The sequence below is a fragment of the Zootoca vivipara genome, chromosome 8 (genome assembly GCF_965207765.1).
Source record: "Zootoca vivipara chromosome 8, rZooViv2.hap1.1, whole genome shotgun sequence".
NCBI lineage: Eukaryota > Metazoa > Chordata > Lepidosauria > Squamata > Lacertidae > Zootoca > Zootoca vivipara.
Window position 1 is genome coordinate 75,186,880 of NC_142591.1, and position 13,593 is coordinate 75,200,472.

The window sequence follows — 13,593 nt, forward strand, 5'->3', positions numbered from 1 at the left end:
AGGTGGTCAGAGGGCCTTGTGCCATTTTCGGTTCTATAAGTATAGTAAGACATTATATTCCATATAACCGAGTCAACTGGATAGTAAAATAAACTGAAATAAATACTTGCCAAAAAACATATTTCACGGGGTGGGGGTGAAAGCTTTCTACTTGCGTGTTTAATCAAACCTTTACAGCATGCCTGTTTCTAAATAACGGTTTCAGATCTGATGCAGAGAAGAGTCAAATCTTTATTGCATGGACAGGATTACCAGTTTTTATCATAATACATAAAATGCTTTACATATCTGGAAAGAAGATTTTAATGCTGTTGTTATATGTAGTGTTGGCCAGTTCTAGTGGATCTTCTTCACGTACTGCTGCTAGTATTTCCAGTATTTGGCTAAAACAAAGCAAAAGGGAGGCACCTTATGCAAAATCACATCGCTGTGGTTACGTTCACTGTGAACATTAGTTGTTCAAGGGTGGTTAAAGTTTACATAAATAACATTTAGGGTTCCATTTATTTTTATGTCATACAAAAACACCCAAATAACAGCATATACAAGTTTCAGATAAAATAATGTGTGATGCACGTATTCATCTATCTATTGCGGACAGGTAACTCGCATCTCAGAACATAAAAAGCTGTCTTTAATCTGGTCAGACTTCATCCACCTAGATCAGTGTTGTCTGTTGACTGGCAGTAGCTCTTCAAGGTTTGGGGGCAGTAGCTTTTCTTTCACCTGCTATGTGATCCTTTTTAACTGGAGGTGCCAGGGATTGAACTTTCGACATTTACTTGTGCCAAGTGTGTGTTCTACCAGAAAACTATAGTCCCTACCATGCTTTATCAGTAAACTGGTGGTTTTAGATTCCATGACAAACACAAGTTCTGAAATCTGCGTATTTTGACATTTGAGGCCATTTTCTTCTGTTTGGCATGGACTTTTCCAATGGGGCTTATATAATTTGTGTAGTGTTTAATTTCGGTACTGTTGCTACCTGTAGCTAAAAACCACCAGTGGCATCTAATAAGTTGTATGCAAACACGTTGCTATACAGTAGTAATATGAGGGCAAAAGGGCATTGATTTAGACAACTGAAATATAAATAGTATGTATTTCCCATCCCCCACTGTATTCTTTCTCCTTTGAGCCTTGCAAAGCAAGTGAGGAGTGAGAACCCCCCTTCTCAAAGTGGTATAGAGGATGAGGTTGCATTCTTGCTCCCTGTGGTATTATCTCACAAGTATTTCTTATACGGTAGCAATGCAGAGAGCTGCTTTTCCTTCAATAGGCACATAGGATGTACTTTGGTATGTATATCCTCTCTCTGTCCAAGATGGTTGGACAGTGTTCTCGAAGCTACGGACATGAGTTTGACCAAACTGCGGGAGGCAGTGCAAGACAGGAGTGCCTGGCGTGCTATGGTCCATGGGGTCACGAAGAGTCGGACACGACTAAACGACTAAACAACAACAACAATCCTCTCTCTGGACTGCAGAACCTCAAGAGTACCAAGTGATGACAATCAACAGGGGAGAGGGCTGTTGCCCTCATGCCCTGCTAGTAACCTCCCCAAAGGCACCTGGCTAGCTATTGCAGAAAACAGAATGCAGACAAGACTGGCTCTCAGTTTAACCCAGCAAAGCAAATCTTAGCTTGCTAATAACTGAAAAATAAGGAGTTTTGACCTGTGTGGGAAGCTCAGAGAGTACATCTAGACAGAATGGTTTGGGGCAACCCAGCCAGATGGGCAGAGTATTTTATTATTATTATTTTATTACACCTAATTATTGCTGCACCAACTCCTCTGGCTGCTGGACTAGTTTAGGATCCAGTGGCTCTGTGGTTAGTCTTGCCCCATCCCCATTTCAGGGCCTTAAATCAGTTACTGCTAACAGTAGACTTTTAACAGCCGGTGCTGTTGACGGATGAAGCATGAATTGGCAGAGGGAAATCTCTGCTACATTCCTCAGAACCAGCTGGTTGGTGGTGGTTAGAATTGTTCTGCCTGTTAGGTGTCACTCTTTATATGGCATTAAACCCCTTGGGCTCCAGCCCAGCTAAAGGTCAGTCATGATCAAGTCCCTCTGAAAGCCATGGGACATAGGTTTCTCATGAGTAATTCCACTGGTTTCAGCCAGACTTAAGTCATAACTAAATTAAGCTGAATTGGAGCCTTGAAATATATTAAATTATATACTTACATTATATGACAGGGTTCATTTCTGTCCTTCAGGCAGTGTCCTTCTTCCCACTTTTTTTTTGTTGGGAATGTGGTTTTTACATATTTTGATCCAGCGTGGGTATTTTTCACTCCACACCAGGGAGCATCTATAGTGTGATTTATGGAACAGTTTAGAATAACATACCGGTGGTTACATAATTATCAGCTTTCTGTAGCTCATAACCACCTCAGCCATTTCTTTTTGCCATCTCCCCCAATACTTTTTTTTGGGGGGGGGGAGGAGGAATTGCTTTATTCTTAACACAGGCTATAAACCAAAGCAAAGTTGCTGTCAGATCTGTTCTTAACATGTACAAAAAACATAAGTAGTAAAATTATTCCCAGAGATAGGGTCCCACACCAATATACAGAAAGTTGCAATTGACTTTAGTAAGCAATACTTAGGACCACAGTCTTACTCTTGTGTTAAGATAATTCCAGGGGTCTTGCAAGTTGACACTGTTTAAAATGCCAAAGTCAGAATTCCTAATTTGGATGTAAGAGTTTTGTAAGGGTCCATCTACAAAGACAAATCTCCTCTCAAGCCATGGTCATTTTAGCTCCCCATGCTTAGCAGTTAGGAAGCTCACTCCTAACCCCAAGCATTTGCTGCCAAGCACCACTGAAGTCAGTTAGGAAGGGTAACTGCTATTAGGCAGGGTTTTCAGGGATATACTAAATTACTGTCAAACTCCCCATAATGCATTGCAGCTGTGTTCCCAAAGTTATGTGCAAAGCAGATACTTTAATGCCCGATATTGAGGTGATTTAAGGAAGTCGCCAAAGTTTTAGCACAAAGGTGGTCAACTTGAATGGGTGGTATTGGTCGCCCTCCCAACCGTTGGAAGCTGCAATTTGGGAAAAACCATGAGAGTGGAATCTTATGTTCTGCCAATTCATGGAGGTGAGTCGGTAACCTTGCTCTTGGCCAAGGGTGTGAATGAGAGGTAGCTGCTCCATCAGACTACAGTGCAAAAATTCACAATTTGTTCCATTTGCTATGGGGGAAAAGAATCTGGACTATAAGGGTAGAATGTATGCTCTTCCCCTTTGCAACCTGGGTTTCCTCAGGCAAAGACTGCGCCAGGGCCGGCCCACTTATGAGGCAAGGTCAGGCAACTGCCTTGGGCAGCAAGATCCACAGGGGCAGCAGATCCTGATGTAGATCTTTACCCCCTCCCCCAATTCCTGATGTAGATTTTCACTCGCCCCTTATTCCTTGGTTAGCCTCAGGTACCAAAATGTCTTGGGCCTGTCCTTGACACAGCCCTTCTAAGGAATGAGGCAAGGCCTTTTCTGCTTAGTCTGATTCTTGCCCAGAACAATATCCTTTCTTACAACTCACTCTGGTGACAATACATGGCATTTCTAGCATGCTCACTTCCCCTTATGGACTGGAGGGTACACAGCACTGATAGTGTGACCAAAAGAGCTGTTAAATACAGAATTTACATGGAATTTTCTTACTGCACTGCTAATGAATTAGGTACCTTGCTATAAAAAGAAATTACTCTTTAGGTTAGGAACTGTTTTCTTTTTTTTCTAAGCCATGCTGAGTAACCATGTACCCAGTCAATACTGTTTCCGATCTGGGATATATTTGGGTATTAATCTTAAAATGGCGCACCGAGACAGAAGATTACAAACAAAATATATCCCAGATCTGAAACGGTTTTGAAAGGGGCATATGGGTGGAAGTAAAATGTTAAATAGTATTAAATAAAACAACAACTCACCTGTTTCTAACATTAATCTTTCACTGGGAATTGACCGCACTGCTTCTAAGTTAGCTTCCGTTTTCAGGGAACTGGAAATAATATGAATATGAAAATCACTGATTTGTTGAAATTCTTTAGTCCATATAGAAGGAAGTTCTCACAAGATCCAAGGAGCAACTTGTCTGCCCAAATCCAAGATGTTGGGCACAATCACCCCAAAATTGTGTTTCCAAATTTGTTTGCATCAATGCAGCAAGCAGTTAACTGTTTACTTAAATCCTGATGGTTGCAGTGAGATGCTCAATCCAATTCTAAGCATGTTTAGTCACTCCTGCAAAATTTAGTCAGGCTTACTTTCATGTGAGTGCACACAGAATTGCTATCTCAGGCTAAGGCTGAAACTAGAATTACAAGCAGTTGTGTGAAACTTCCCTACGTTTTCCTGGCTTTAAAAACAAAACAAAACACAGAAGCAGCCTTGGGAGGAATCTTCCCCCATTCCTTCCAGAGGTTCCCCTTAATTCTTCTTACCTATTTGTCTTTTTGTTTAAAATGTCCCCCATGCACCTAGCTCACCTCTGTTGGGTGGCAGCTGTGGCTCTAGCTATGCACACAATTCCAAGCCAAGGCTAATGGGGACTGAGATTATGGCAATGTCACACAAGGATGGTTGGCACCTGCATTTATTGTCAGATTCAAGTTCAGTAGGCAGCCCATTGCAGCACTTAATATTTGAAGTGGAACTGCAAATTATATATAGCCCACCCCCCACGTTTGGCAGGCGCTTCATAGGTGGTCTGTTCTTACTGCCTACCTGGGATTGAAGTGTCTGAATTACCTGTGAGGGCACGATACATGCTGGCTGAGGTGCAGTCACCTTGATGAGCCACAAGCTGCAAAGGTGTGCTTTAAAGTATCCACCCCAAAATAAAAAGGAATCCTTTCACCTCAGCCATTAGATGTCTAAAATAACTTACCAACCATTTATTCCTATGTAGAGATCTAAGTCTATTATAGCTGCTGCCTCCTCTTTGGTGCCATCAAAAGAGTGTACCTGTAAACAAGTAATGATACACCTTTATCACCCGAAGATGCATTGAGATTTTTCTAACTTAAGTACACAAGCTTTCCCTTTTCTTGCATTCCTCCAAAGCCAGTTGATGTTTCTGAATAGCATTTGCTAGCCGTGTGCACACAAGCTCTGATAATTTTTGTCACCTAAAGTGAGCAAGTGTATGTATGGAGCCCTTAACTGATAAGAGCCAATCAATGAAGTCCATGCTACGGGGCAGAACCTTCTGTGGACTGGTCTAGAATTCAGTTAAATCAAAGATCTACTGAGTTAAATCAGTTAAATCAAAGATCTAATGAGTAGAAGGAAAGACCAGCAGCCCACTTCAAGGAGGCTGAAAGACTACCTTGCCTCTGATGCAAAAGGCACTATAGCTTAGCTGCCAGGACAGGCCCATTGCTTGAGTATGTGGTGCAGGTCATGCCCTTCATCCCCACTGCAGCTGTTTTTGAACTACTACTACCATCATCCTTAGCTAGCAGGACCAGGGGTCAGGTATGATGGAGGTTGTAGTCCAAAAACTGCTGCAGACCCTGGTTTGGGAAACCCTGCTCTATTTCACAACTATGTCACACAACCGCCATTACTCCATCCTGAGATAATGTGAATGCACTGTTCATTTCAAAGGCTGCAAGACTATGCCCACTTATTTAGGAATAAGCCCAGCTGAACTACATCTGTATAGGTCATTTGGCACACTATGCAGAGGCAAACCTGGCTATCACACAGTGTATACTCAACAGGAAGTGGCCTTCCCTGTTCAATGTGTCCGTGGGAAAAAGGTGACAATCACATTCACAAGTTTAAAAAAGGATGTGGATTTCAGAGTAATGAAGTAGAACTAGTCATCTGGTCCACAAAACGAGTCTACCTGTAAATTTCAGACTAGACTCCTCCCTTAAAGTGCTTGAGGGCAACTAGAAAGCATTGCATGTTTTAGTTTTCAGCTACTTTGAAACACATGAAAAGTATAAAATAAAAGAAACGCAACTGAACATCGGGCACTTACCACTCCTCCCACACACCTCTCTCTGTTTCGCCTCATTATATCTGTGTGAAAGGGGAATATTTTAAATTAAAAAGCCCAGAGATTTCTTCATTCAACTTTTACATTTAAAATTTTATTATTATTATTTTGCAAAAACCCACCTACAAATTCTGGATGTGAATTCCTACAGTGCAGAAACATCGGTAATTTTGTTTGCTCAGATAAATCGAATTGTTTTTCAAAATACCTGAAAAGAAATAAACAGAAATATCCCTACATTTAATGAAATCTCAGCTATAGATTATCTAAATGGTTCAAGGCGTTAGAAAGAATGGGATTATCATTACTATTATTATTTAGGTGTAGACATAATCCTGCCAGAAGGAAACACTTTTAAGTCCCACTTAGTTTTATGGGAAAGTTTTGCATGTGCTTAACTTTAATCTCAATAGGATTTGAAAGTGTTTCATACTGGCCACATCATGCCAGGTTTTGTGTGATTTCTCCGATGCCGGCTGTGTGCCAGGCGGTGGGAAGAAGCGTAGGAACGATGCGTTCCTCCTCTTCTCCCCGCTGCCTGGCACACAGCTGCTTGCCTTGGCAGCCGCCACCTGGCTCCGCTTCTCCCCCCCCCACCTGGCACACAGCTGCTTGCCTTGGCAGCCGCCGCTGAGAGCCAGGTGGCGGCTGCCGAGGCAAGCAGCTGTGTGCCAGGCAGCGGGGAGAAGAGGAGGAACACATCGTTCCTCCGCTTCTCTCAGTCGCCTGGCACACAGGCAGTATCGGACGGGGCTTCGGAGAGGCGCAGCGCCTCTCTGAATCTCCGGCCGATGCCAGCTCTGTACGAAGCGGCGGGGGGAGAAGTGGAGGAACGGATCCGTTCCTCCGCTTCTTCCCCCGCTAGTTCCCCTTTGTGTTCCGCTGGTCTCTGCCGGTTGCCCCTCACTGCTCGCGGCAACCGGCAGAGACCAGCAGAACACAAAGGGGAACCAGCTGTAGCGGGGAAAGAAGGCAAAGGAAGATCAGCTGACAGGCGCTGACAGCTGATCTTCCTTTGCCTTCTTCCCCCGCTACAGCTGATTCCCCTTTCGCTAGAGGAATAGGTTTTGTGGTCGGAGGTTGACTCGCCGCCACTTCGCCGCAAGACGAAGCGGCGGCCATAGAAAACCTCGTCTCACGAGGCAACCTCTGATCGCAAAACCCATCCATCTAGCGAAAAATTCGTCTAGCAGGGCATTCGTATAGCGAGGCATCACTGTATATTCATCAGACATGCACATTCACCCCAAATACAGCACAAGCACCCAACATATATGAAGTCACAGAGCATTCTCCCAGGCTCACACATACATACATGCACTCACACTCTTCCCCACAAACTCACCTGGAGACGGAAAGGGTGAGGGTGTCTAGCAATGTGATGTTTAGTGCTAAGATCGGGAGACAAAAGATCCCCCTCCCTGCTCTTTGGAGAGCATCTCAAGAGGGATCTTTTCTCTCCCGATCTTAGTGTCAAGTACCACAGTGCTAAAACCAGCAGGTTCTTCCAAGAGAAGAAGGCAGAGTTTCTCTCACCACCTCTGCCCATACCGGCTAGGGCTGTGCATTTATAGTGGCTTTCCATGCAGTGGGGTGATCTGTAAAGTGGCTTCCTAACGTTATAGCCACAACACATACGTTTTCAGTGGCTGATAAATCATTAAGGCCAGAAGACTTATAAAGAAGTGTGGGGCTGGGGGAATTGGGGGGGGGCATGCCTGCTTTAGAACAGCAGCAAAATTATGTTTCAAAGCCATTAGACCAGGATACAACCTAAGCAAGAAATGGTAAAAAGCCAGGACTTGTATGGATGTTTCCAAGAAAAGCAATGCTGTTAAAATACAGTCGTACATCGAAGTTGAACGGAATACGTTCCAGAAGTCCGTTAGACTTCCAAAACGTTTGGAAACCAAGGTGCACAACCTGCATCGGACGTTCGGGTTCCAAAGAATGTCTGCAAACTGGAACACTCACTTCTGGGTTTGCGGCACTAGGGAGCCAAAAAGTTCGGCTCGCAAGGTGTTCGACTTCTGAGGTACGGCTGTACAACCTTACAACAGGAGGTTGTGTTTGCATCGTGTGATGTGCAAGTGCCAGACCGAACATTACACAATCAGAGTTTACCTTTGAATTGTGAAAGAATCTTAGCTAACCAACTGTGCTGCCATGATTGATGCTGGGTCTCCCCCTATGCAGAAGAGCATAAATATCACACAGATGACTGTCGGTTGTCAGCACTGTCTTATGAGCTGCCATCAAAAAAGCAGTGGCAGCAAATACTTGGGATTGTCAGAAACATTTGTGGAACAATTTAGGAAGGACAGCGAAATCATGGAAGGGACCCCAAGGGTCATCTAGTCCAACCCCCTGCAATGCAGGAAATGGAAGCCTCCATGTTCAAATGCAGTTATGCATCTTGGTAACCAGATTCTGGGGGCAATTAAGAGATGGCTACCACACCTCTGCCCTGCTTGTGGACACCCAGAGGCATCTGTTTGGCCGTTGGAATGCTAGATTCAACGTTCTAATCCTGCCAGCCAAACCTCACGTTCTTAAGCTTATTACAATATTGCATAAACCAGAGACTGGGAACCTGAGCCCTCCCAAGCTGTTTCTGCATTACAGATCCCATCATCTTTGACCATGATTAGCCATACTGGCTGAGGCTGATGGGTGTCGGAGTCCAGCAGCAACTTATGGATCACAGCTTCTCCTATCCCTACAATGCACAATAAAAACAACTAGCTTTTATTGGCATAAGTGTTGTTTCATGTTAAATTCCTTGGCTTTTGCGCTTGGTTCATTCCCTTTGCATTTCACTTCAGTGTTTTACTGCGGTCAAACTGTTCCCAAGATTAACATTACAGCAACCAGCGCCTTGTGCACTCAGTAGCTATAGCATCCAGTGGCCCCTCCACCCAGTGAGATACCAAAAAATAGGAATAGGATGCTGCTGTTCAATTTAACTCAGCACTGCAACTTCCCATCCTCTGGTTATCTGGCATGCACAACTTCTACTTGAGGGCTGGTGTTCTGGGCCCTGCCATCATGCTTTATGATGATTTGTGCATATATGGATTGCAAAAACACCACCCATGGAATCAAAGCACTGGCCAGCTACTGCAAGTTCCAATGAATGATGTGGTGGAAGCAATGGGATGGTTCAGCTAGGTGAAGAGGCAGTCAGGGGTCTGGTGTGACCTGTAGGCTATTTAGGGAAGAACAGGGAAGTGGTGACTGTTTCTCCTTGGTTATTACATCCCTTTGGGGTGGGGGGAGGAAGAGCAACTGTTCCTTGGCTTCCAGTGACTGTCACTGGGAGAAAATCCTTGATAACAAAAACAACACTGTTAAAAAGTATGAAGGGTGCAGTTTCTCTTATGCGTTAAGTAAATCTCTCTTACTTGAGTTGAGTGTCCTTAGTGCAGAATTCTAATCTGTCAAAATCTGGAAGAGAGCATTGACAAACAATTAACTGGCCTTTGAATTGCCAGGAAGGAAACATCACTGCCAAGCCACTTGGTTGCTACTTACCCAAGCCACACTCTCCAATAGCTATGACCTTCCCTTTATTGTTCTCAGCTAGACCTTGTAGCTCTGCTAAGTACTGCTCAGGGTTGCTCTGTTCAAACTCTCCGCAGCGGGTGGGGTGGCAGCCAACAGTACTATAAAACATGTCTGAAAACAAACGACATGAACGTATTGATTATTACTGCTAGAAATATAGATTTGGAAGACAACGTGAAATTCTGTACAACATCAGTACAAAGCTTTGTATAACTCAATTTTTAAATTAATTTATTCACTTTTGAATCAGGTAGTTCCTGTGGTCATAAAACCAGCCTTGGAATGGCACAGTGTCACTTGAGACACACAGCATAGCAGTTAAGATTGTGAGCAGGTGGTTACATACGCTCTGCAAAGACCACAAAGCAAGTGATCACCTGACTCATCATCTCCCCTTCTGTGTGTGACTCTATGCACTTGACAAGACATCGGCCCTAGCAGCAGTGAGTTGGGTCGACACAGCCAACCGCCCCAAAGGAATGGTGTGTGAGAAGCATTCCTTTCCTCCTGCTCATAATTCTTTGGACTGAACTGGTGCATATTGGTTTTGGTCATTTTAAATGTTAACTACAGGATAATTAAAGCATTCGACTGAAAGCTATATAACATAAGGAGACAAATACCATTTGTCTGTGCCAGCTGAAGTGCATCTTTGCTATCTTGCAAACTTCCACCTGTAATCATGAACTGGAATAAAAGAAAGAAAGAAAGTTTACTTAAGTGCTAGTTTCTAAATGTTAGGTTTAATTCATATCTTGAAAAACACAGATATTAAAAGTCAACAGAAACAACTGAAATTTAACACAACACACATTACCCAGAATATTTGAAGAACAAATGTACCTTTTTAACACCAGTTTTGACGGCTCTAGCCACGACATCCAAGAAGTCATCTGCAAAAAGACAGAACTGAAATCCTTAATTTCAAACATCACTATGGCCCAGTCTATTTCTGGAACCTTTAACAGCTTCAGGTATGCATTTCCTTTCCTTTTCCTGCAACTTCACAGCAGTAATGTTCAATCAAACTGTGCTATCTCCATTAAGCAGCATAGATATCCTTATTGACTAGGAAGGACTATAGCTCAGATTCTTTGAAGATCATTGAAAGTAATTTCCTCCACAAACAGTACCACACTCAAGTGATTTGAGGATTGTGATTCATCAAGTTTTCCTTGATAAATATTTCCCTTGGGAACATATTAAACAGAATATGTATTAACAGAATTGTGGTGTTACAGCACAATCCTATGCATGCATGCTTAGAAGAGAGTCCCATTGTGTTAACTGAGGCTTACTCCCAGCTAAGAGTGTTAAGGATTGTGGCTTTACAGTGCAATTCTACACATGTCTACTTAGAAGCCATGCTGAACTGAATAGGACTTCCTCCCAAGTAAGATATGCAAAAGATTGTAGCCTTCAGTTAAATATTCAATTATTACTCAGAGCAGACCCATTTCAATTAATCAATTATTCATGTTCAATAATTTTAATGGGTGTACTCTTGAGTAAAACTGCATTGAATTACCACCCTAGTGGGTTTTTTCTCTCAAAATGGATGTGTGGGAGACAAGAGCAGGCTGAAGTTAAATTTTAATAACTGCTAATAATAATAAAATCACTCTCTGGGAATGGGGGGGACCCCAAAAAGTGTAACCTGAAAGAAAATGTCCCTTGCAGATGCATACCGTGCATATTGGGATGTGAGGACCATAGAACGAGCCATTAAAGAAACAGACAGAATATTTACCTTCATGCTTTTGAGTACCTCTGTATATGCCTTTGAACATAGGATCAGTTAAGTTAACACCGATATCTAGAGAGAAAAAGAAAATAAATTAGTATTGTCTATGTTGCCTGGGGATGGTGGGAGTTGGAGTTGGAGTCCATGATCATCTGGAAGGCTCCTCACCAGCAGTTTCAAGATGTCCGAAGATCTGATGGGCCCCCGACATGTGATGAAACTATGAATCTATGCTTTAGGATATATACAGTGAGAAGAAATCCAAACCGCAAATCGTTACTATCTGTTGATTCCTGTTTCTGAAGCAAGGTAATCTTTCTCACTGGTTGCTGTTAAGAGGCCGGAGTCTGTACTAGGACAGGATCCCTTTAAAAAGCCTGCAAAACCTTTCTTTTGGAACGAAGGCTGTCTTGCACATGCCTGTAATGTTTTATTCTGAATTGTTTAATTTGATGTTTTAATGTGTTGTAAGCCCCTCTGAGGTTTTTCTCAAACCGGTATAGAAATAAAATGAAAATATTAATACTGATAATAAAACATTGGCATGCATATCACGTGACAGCTTGTATAATCTGCAGTGGTTCATTCATGCAAACACCAAGGCCAGAACTTTCAGGCCACCTCATGCGCAATGTTCTTTCAGTGGGGTCAATGCACAGAATGCACCTGCCAAATCATAAAATGACAGGAGAGTCAAATGTGTGCATGCATCCACTAACCCCAAAAGGAATCCACTAAATCCATATTGTCATCTGGCTGCAGGGGAATCACTGCGGGATGTGAGGGAAAGGGTTGGAACTGTCCCCTGTGTCCATTTGTAGCCAAATACCGCAAACAGATTAGATCTCTGCAGAAATCTGACTGCTTGCAGCAAAAACAATCGGTCTCTTATGTGCTTTTGTGCGCGCGAGGGAGAGATACCGGTACAAGCAAAGCAGAGGAGGAGCTACCCCGTTAGGGCTCCGACTTTGCGCGCCCGGGTACCCAGAAGCAAGCCGCATATAATACAGTACAAACAAGTAATGAATGGATGAAATCGACAGGCCTTGCTTCTGGGTAAGCATGCGCAGAACCGGAACTGTGACCTGGGGGCTTGCTCCCGAGCCAACGCACACAGGATCGCCCTGCGCGCACCTGCAACCCCGGGCAGGTTCCCCTTATGGGAGCAAGGCTGCGATCCCGAACCTCGCATCTACACGGGAGCAAGCTCCACTGACAATGACGGGGTTTGCCCCGGAGTAAGCGCGCCTGGGATGGTGCCCGGGGGGGGGGGCTGGTTCCGCACCACCCCCCACCTCAAAGGGCTACCCCCTGATCGACTAGGCCAGGCGCCCTCTTAGCCGACGCAAAGGAACACCCCCCAGTTGCCCAGGCAACCGTCCTCACCAATGAACTTGAAGCGGCTCATGACGACGACGACTGAGGCCCGCACGTCTTTCTCTCTCTCTCTCTCCTCCCATAGAATGCAGAAGCGCTGCCGTCACTTCCGGTTTCCCTTTGAGCGCTACCCGTATGCTGGGTAGGCGCGTAAGGCAGCCGAATGGACCATAGAGGAGGGTTCCGCTCTATACGCCACTGTTAGAAATATATCTCTATGGTCCCCTCGCTCTATCTCCTTTGGCATCTTCTGTATTATTATCTATCGCATTTACATTATACTGAACATTATATATAATGCAGCGTTATATCATTGTTAATTTTCAAATATGATTTATGCTGCATTTGTGGTGTTCCATTATCTCCTAGCATGTTCTCGTTAATTTAATGTTGGTAAGCCACTTCGGGGATTCGCGCGGAAAAGCGGCATGGAAATGTAATAAAGCAAAAATCAACAACCTTAAATATTGATTAATGTAATTGAATAATTCGTCGCATTTGATGCTTCCAGTGCACATAGTTTCCCTCCACCACCCTGCTGCCCCCGTTTTATCCTGGGTGGTGGACAGCAGGGGACTGGCCCCAAGGTCACCCAGCTTGCTCATGGCGATATAAATTACAACGGTGACATTTTCTAATCCACATTTTCTAATTCACACCTTCAAAAGCCTCCAGGGCAGCACCGGCTTTTTGCCTATTGGCCTATGCGTTTGTCTTGATTCCTTATCTCTATCTGCCTTTGGCCAATTGGCCTGTGCGTTTCTCCAGTTTCATTACCTCTGATCTGCTTTTTGCCAATTAACCTGTGCGTTTCTCTAAATTCCTTATCTCTCTCTGCCTCTTCTCCCTACTCTACCCTTTCTTCCTATCTCTATA

The 13,593-nt window shown here is 43.8% G+C and overlaps 1 protein-coding gene across 5 annotated transcripts; it reads right to left on the reverse strand.

Annotated features, from left to right (window-relative positions):
- Positions 1 to 211: 211 nt before the first annotated feature.
- TATDN1 (TatD DNase domain containing 1) lies at positions 212 to 13,571 on the reverse strand. Of its 5 annotated transcripts, none has more exons than XM_035124955.3 (12): positions 12,727 to 13,571; positions 11,347 to 11,412; positions 10,440 to 10,489; positions 10,220 to 10,283; positions 9,564 to 9,707; positions 9,434 to 9,476; positions 6,152 to 6,237; positions 6,012 to 6,052; positions 4,908 to 4,984; positions 3,949 to 4,019; positions 2,193 to 2,319; positions 212 to 383 (listed from the first exon to the last, which is right to left on the reverse strand). In XM_035124955.3, exons 1-12 carry the CDS (start codon positions 12,746 to 12,748, stop codon positions 281 to 283), a joined length of 894 nt encoding a protein of 297 aa, XP_034980846.1. In that variant the 5' UTR covers positions 12,749 to 13,571; the 3' UTR covers positions 212 to 280. The 5 variants fall into 5 exon arrangements, with proteins under 5 accessions (XP_034980846.1, XP_088532534.1, XP_034980844.1 ...); XM_088676408.1 differs by having other exon boundaries at positions 12,060 to 12,730; XM_035124953.3 differs by having other exon boundaries at positions 11,509 to 12,730.
- Between the last annotated feature and the right edge of the window lie 22 nt (positions 13,572 to 13,593).

What these genes read in the sequence shown, in the direction of transcription:
- TATDN1 (XM_088676407.1), bottom strand. Translation starts at nt 12,532, where the DNA reads ATGCGAGGTTCGGGATCGCAGCCTTGCTCCCATAAGGGGAACCTGCCC. An exon ending in GAACCTGCCCGGGGTTGCAG is followed by an intron (nt 11,413 to 12,474) that starts GTGCGCGCAGGG and finishes TTTTCTCTCTAG; the next exon opens with ATATCGGTGTTAACTTAACT. An exon ending in AAGATTAATGTTAGAAACAG is followed by an intron (nt 2,320 to 3,948) that starts GTGAGTTGTTGT and finishes ATCACACTATAG; the next exon opens with ATGCTCCCTGGTGTGGAGTG.